Here is a 6000-nt window from a genome sequence, read left to right as displayed (position 1 = left end):
CGGCATGACATTTTTGAGGCGGTGGGCGCTGCGTTTTTTGAAACCTGTGGCAGCCAAGAGAAAACCTTCAACCTTCAACCTCTTCTCCCCCTCTCGGAAAGCCCTTGTGGTTCTTAAGGGGCAGACAGAGGGACCCCGAGGATCCCCCATCGGGGTGCTTTCGCTTCCTCTCCCACCACCCACCCACCCTTCACCCACTCACCTTCCTTCCCTTTGGAAAAGGTGGCCAAATCCTGAGACCCTCCGCCCGAGGTGGGCCCAGGAGTGGGGCGGGAAGGGAGTGGGGGGGCGAGCGTCCAGGAAGACTGACCCTCGCCGCTCCGCTCGGCAGACGGGGGTGGTGGTTAGAGAGCTGAGCACATCTCGCCCCCCCCCCACATCTTTTCCCGGAGTTTTGGGCTGCGCTGGACGTGGGGAGTGGGGAAGCGGGGCTGGGCGAAAGCTGGGGGGAAGAACGGACGCCGGGGCCGCCTGGAGCGCCCACTCTGCGGCGGGCAGAGCCGGGGGTCGGACGGGAGGGGTGCCTCCTTGCAGGAAAATGAGCCTCGGAACGGGCTGAGACTACGGGAAAGCGCCCGCGGGCGTCCTTCCTTCCTTCCCCCGACCGGACCGCTCCCCGGTTGCCTCTGACCCTCTTCCTTTGGGGAGGAAGGGGTCTTGCGCGGGAACCAGGAAAGGAACCTGCGGGGAGAAGCCCCCATCCCACCCAAATTGAACCGAGTCTTTGGGGGTCCCAGGCCGTGGGGCTTCCCTGGCGGAGGAGACCCCTGTCACAAGGTGGGCTTTTAACCAGCCAGACCCTCCCAAAGCCCCACCGACCCGTAGGGCAGAGCAAGAGGACTCTGGGGCAGCCCACCCGCCACCCCCACCCCCGGAGGCGTCCCGTCGCAGATCCCATCCTCCTCAGCTGACCTTTGAGCTGCGGATGATGGGGACACCCTCCGGGGTGTAGAAGGGGCATCACTGTGCCTCGGCCTCTTCCTGAGCTTTGGGGGAGGGGTGGGGCGGAGGGAGGGAGGGAAGGCGCCCCCCCCCGCCTTCCCGCCACCTCAACTTTGCCAAAAAAAAAAAAAAGCCGGGCGGGCCGCGGCGGCGGGGGGGGGGATAACGGGGAGACCCCGCTGAGGTCTCCTAGGGGCGAGCTCCTAGGCGCGATCTCGGGGGCAGCCCTGCAGAGGAAGGCGCAAACGGGGAGGGTGTGTGTGTAGGGGGGGGCCGCCTCCTAGCCTGCCCCCTCCCCCATTGGCTTCCTCGCTGCCAACTCCCTGCCTTCAGCTCATGAATAAAAAGAGGCTTGGATTGGAAGTAGAGCGGGTTGGGGGGGGGGGCCGGGCGGGTGGCAAGAAAGGAGAGGCAAGCTGCGGAGGCCCCTGCAGCCCGGCACAACTCCTTTACTCCCAGCCTTGGCCGAAAGTTCCCTGGTGGTGGTGTTGTTTTTTTTCTTCTTCTTCTTTTTTTCTTTTCTTTTTTTTTCCCAGCAGACGCCCCCCCCTTCCCCCCCCCACTCCCGCCTCCCGCCCCCGAAGTAGCACAAAATCCAAGGGAGACGAGCCGGGGAGCCGTTTTCGGGAGGCAGAGAGAGACCGGCGGCGGCGGCGTGGTTGCTTTGCCCGGTGTGCCAGCTGCAGAATTGGGGCGCTTTCCCAAACACCCCCTTAAGGAAAGCCTGCCCGCCCGTGCTGGCGCTGCTCCCCGGAGGACAGCAGCTCGGGGAGGGTCGCTCTGCCCCCTCCCACCCACCCACCCGCCTAGCCTCGCCTCGAGTTAGGGACCAAGGAGACTCCGGCGCTGCCTTCGCCGCCGCTTCTTCTCCACCGAGCCCGGCAACCTGGATTGGAGCATGGCCGCCCTGCCCGGGACTGTCCCCAGGATGATGCGCCCGGCGCCCGGGCAGAATTATCCCCGCACCGGATTCCCGTTGGAAGGTAACGTGGGAACCTCGGGACGGGTGGGAAAAAGCTGAACCGGCCGCCCCGGGTCTCCTTCGGAGAACCTTCTGCCAACTTTCTGGTTCTTTCGATGCTTCCTTTTTTTAAAAAAAGATGCCGTTTTCGCCCTCTCCCCTTCGGCGAAGGAGGGAAGGGGGGCGCCGCATCCATTCTTTCTTACCCCCCACCCACCCAGCCACCTTCTTGGGGGAGAAAACTCCTCGGACTTACAAAACAAACAAACAAAACCCCAAAGACAAAAGTTTAGCGCGTCCTTCGAAATTCCCAGCGGACTCGGAAAAAAGTCCCCGCGGGAAAAGCAGGGGACGCGGCTTCCGGGACAGCCGGTGGGCTCCTTTCGGGTGGGGGTGGTCTTTCCAACCGGGGGAGGGGGCAACTTTGGGCTTTGGACATCCCTTCCCCGAAAAGCCCCTCTCCCTGCCCATCGACGCGAGCAGCGGAGCTCCCTTGGTATAAGATTCGGGAGGGTTGAAGAAGAACGGAGGGGGACGCGCAAAATCTAGCCTTTGCCGTTTTGGGTGGGTTTTGGGGGGGGACGGGATAAAAAGAGTTTGGTCGCTGCTCAATCTTCTCTTAACCGAATCGGAGGGTGCGGGGGGGGGCGCTTCTTTTCCCCATAGTGTTTATTCATAATTTGTTGGCATCGTTATTTTTGTTTTACGGTTTAGATTGCTCGGACGCGGGCGGCGGAAAGGCGGGCGCGCGTGGGCTTTCCAAATATATATATATATATATATTCGTTCCTTTTCTCGCCCGGCTTTCCTTCTTTTCCCGCCGGCCCCGGAAAAAAAAAAATCTGGGAAAATGGGATATGAATTCATCGGAAGACTTTCCCTTAGCCGCCTCGCTTTCTCTCTCTCCCCCACCCTCCCTACATCCCATCCCTCCCGCCCCTCCGACCGTTTCTTGGCTGCTGCTCCTCCGCCGCGGAATTAAAACAAACTCGGGAGTCCCTTTCTGCATTTATTAAAGCAAATTGGGTGCCCCTCAAGCGTGCTCAAGTGGGAAGCCGGGAAGGGTGGCGAGGAAAGAGGGGAGCCGCGGCCGGCCCGCGAAAACACACACGCGCGCGCGGCGAGGATTGGCGTGAAGTGGCTCTTCTCTGTAGCGAATGGAAAGGAAACAGTCCGGGCAAAAGAAAGAAGGATCAAAAGGATTACCAAAATATTTGTACATCGTGATGGAGAATAATGACCGCGCGTCGGCAGCGGCGGCGGATGGTCCACTCGAGGCTTAGCCGTGGCTAATGAGGTATCACTCCGAGTGACTTCGAATTAGTGGCGCGTGATTCTTGGTTAAACAGCCAGGCGAGGGTCTGGAAACGACTTTTTTGTGTGCGGGGGAACCGCGTCAAAGGGGCAGAGGGACAAACACGCACCTACACAAACCGTCATTTAAAAAAAAATATTTATAATAATAATTATTATTATATACTTTATTCATTAAACATGAAACTCAGTCAACTGAAATAATATTTTATTTACTTTATTCGTTCAACATCAAACTCAGTCAACTGAGTTACTATTATTATTATTATTATTATTATTATTATTATTATTATTATTATTATTATTATTATTATATACTTTATTCATTCAACATGAAACTCAGTCAACTGAAATAATATTTTTATTTACTTTATTCATTCAATATGAAACTCAGTCAACTGAGTTATTATTATTATTATTATTATTATTATTATTATTATTATTTATTATTATATGCTTTATTCATTAAATATGAAACTCAGTCAACTGAAATATTATTAACTTTTTTTTATTAAACATGAAACTCAGTCAACTGAGATGATATTATTATTATTATTATTTATTCATTAAACATGAAACTCAGTCAACTGAGATGATATTATTATTATTATTATTATTATTATTATTATTATTATTATTATTATTATTATTATTATTATTATTATTATTATTATTATTATTATTATTATTATGCACCCAGTGTGATAGGTTGGTTGGATCTCGACCAGCCGGGATGAGAAAACGGCAACGAATTTGCACTTAAAAGCACCCGTGGGCGCATGAACCCGCCTGATTAATCGGACAGACTTTACATATTTCAAACGGGTGGGAAATTGAAATTTCTCCCGGGTTGGGGGGGGGGAACCCCGCAACACGGGATAAATTTAACTCCGAAATAAGAAGTGTCCCTAGCTTTCCTTTGAAAATACAGAACGGAAGCTGGGCTCCCCGGCGGTTGTTAAAATTTATTTTTAATTGTGCGCTGATTGGTGTGTGGTTGGTGTGTGGCCGTCCGTTTTTTTGTTTTGTTTTTTAATGTAATTAAGAAAGTGAGGCCATTACGAAAATCTTAAATTTTAAGGTTAGGGAAATCTTGTTTTTAAAACCGGCTTTTGCAAAGGCGGCGGACAAAGCAAATTCCGCACTTTTTGCTAGTTTTTCTCCCGCGCCTAAAGTAGAAAAACCAAGGAGAAAGTTTTTAGAATAGCAAGAAGATTCTTTCAAATATGTAGGCGGGGGGCGGGGGGGGGAATTGCGTCCGGAGATTGGAGAAAAGCATTTTTTTTCCCCATTTTGTGTTTTAGGATGTTTAACTTCTCCAACCGAAAGCAAACCGGGGGGTTAGTAAAACGGGCAACCAGATGTAAACGCTGGGTGCATAGCTGGAAATTAAAAAAAACAAACCCGAGGAAAATCTTTTTAAACCTTTACCTTTAGGGTGAAAAGCAGAGCGGGAGATGGCCGCCCGTTGGGCAATTAAAAGCACCAGATGTGCTTAAGATGTGTTTGTTAAATAAACCACACTCGGTTGGTTTTTGTGTCACACCCAGGACTGACCGACACCAAAGTGACTCTCTGGGTAGTGGAGGGAACTCATGAAAAGGCAGGTTTTGCACACCTACATCCAATTAAACTAGGTAGTGTTAAGTGTACACACTGGTTTACTTAAAGGGTAGGCAACTTGGACATAGCAGCATTCAACACTCGGTCATAAAGTGAGGCAATGTAACGGTTCACGGTACAGTCAACCAGATGTTTAGACTAGCGTTTTGACCACCTATTGAGACCTTCCCAAAAACCTGGGGTAGTATTATTATTTACACAAAATGACAGTATACACAGCAAACGAGATAACTATGCTGGATTTCGTATTATTATTATTATTATTATTATTATTATTATTATTATTATTATTATTATTATTATTATTATTATTATTATTATTATTATTATTATCTTTTATTCATTAAACATGAAACCCAGTCAATTGAACATTTAAAAATGTATCACAAATATCATTGACTGGAGCTGAAGATTGATACAGCTTGCTGCCAGCATCCTAGGTATCAATCAAGTATCTTCTTAAATATTATTATCATCATCATCATCACCATCACCGTCTCTTTTATTCATTAAACATGAAACTCAGTCAACTGAACATTTAAAAATATATCACAAATATCATTAACCGGTGCTGAAGGTTGATATGGGTTACTGCCAGCATCCTAGGTATCAACCAAGTATCTTCTTAAATATTGTTATTTTTTACTTTATTCATTAAACATGAAACTAAGTCAACTGAACATTTAAAAATGTATCACGAATATCATTAACCGGCGCTGAAGGTTGATATGGCTTGCTGCCAGCATCCTAAGTATCAACCAAGTTATCTTCACTATTATTATTATTATTTAGTTTATTCATTAAACATCAAACTCAGTCAACTGCACATTCAAAAATGCATTATTATTATTATTATCATCATTATTGTGACTTATTATCATTGTAAGGGATCGCATGCTGAAAAGCTAGCTGTTGGCAGAAAGTTTTCCCAATTTCCGCCCCTTTTTAGATGTTACTGGGCATTTTAATTTTTCCCAAAGAGAGGTTTCCCCCCCCCCTCCCGCCAGCCCCGTTTTCATTGCAGGTTGCAAAACAGAACAGATCCGGGGTTTGGTTTTGTTTTTCCCCCTCTGTTTTGCCACGTTTACCCGTCGGTCCGTGGGTCCCGCGTTTGGGATTTGCAAAATTTAGCGAACCAACCCAAAGGAGAAAAAGAGGAC

General features: G+C 49.0%; 1 protein-coding gene across 7 annotated transcripts in view; it reads left to right on the top strand.

Moving 5' to 3' along the window:
* The first annotated feature begins 1315 nt into the window (after positions 1-1315).
* The window catches only part of PAX7 (paired box 7), a 145695-nt gene continuing 141010 nt past the window's right edge, over positions 1316-6000 (top strand). For 3 of the 7 annotated variants that reach the window (XM_058160905.1, XM_058160903.1, XM_058160904.1), the window contains exon 1: positions 1316-1925. In XM_058160905.1, coding sequence (XP_058016888.1) covers positions 1841-1925 — 85 coding nt within the window. In that variant the 5' untranslated portion in view covers positions 1316-1840. Of the gene's footprint in view, positions 1926-2949; positions 3201-6000 lie in introns of those variants that run through there. The other 4 variants (XM_058160901.1, XM_058160902.1, XM_058160900.1 and 1 more) reach the window with 2 other exon arrangements.

The sequence above is a fragment of the Ahaetulla prasina genome, chromosome 18 (assembly GCF_028640845.1).
Source record: "Ahaetulla prasina isolate Xishuangbanna chromosome 18, ASM2864084v1, whole genome shotgun sequence".
Lineage (NCBI taxonomy): Eukaryota > Metazoa > Chordata > Lepidosauria > Squamata > Colubridae > Ahaetulla > Ahaetulla prasina.
The sequence above is the reverse complement of the archived record's forward strand: the minus strand, read 5'-3'. Positions and strand labels throughout refer to the sequence as shown.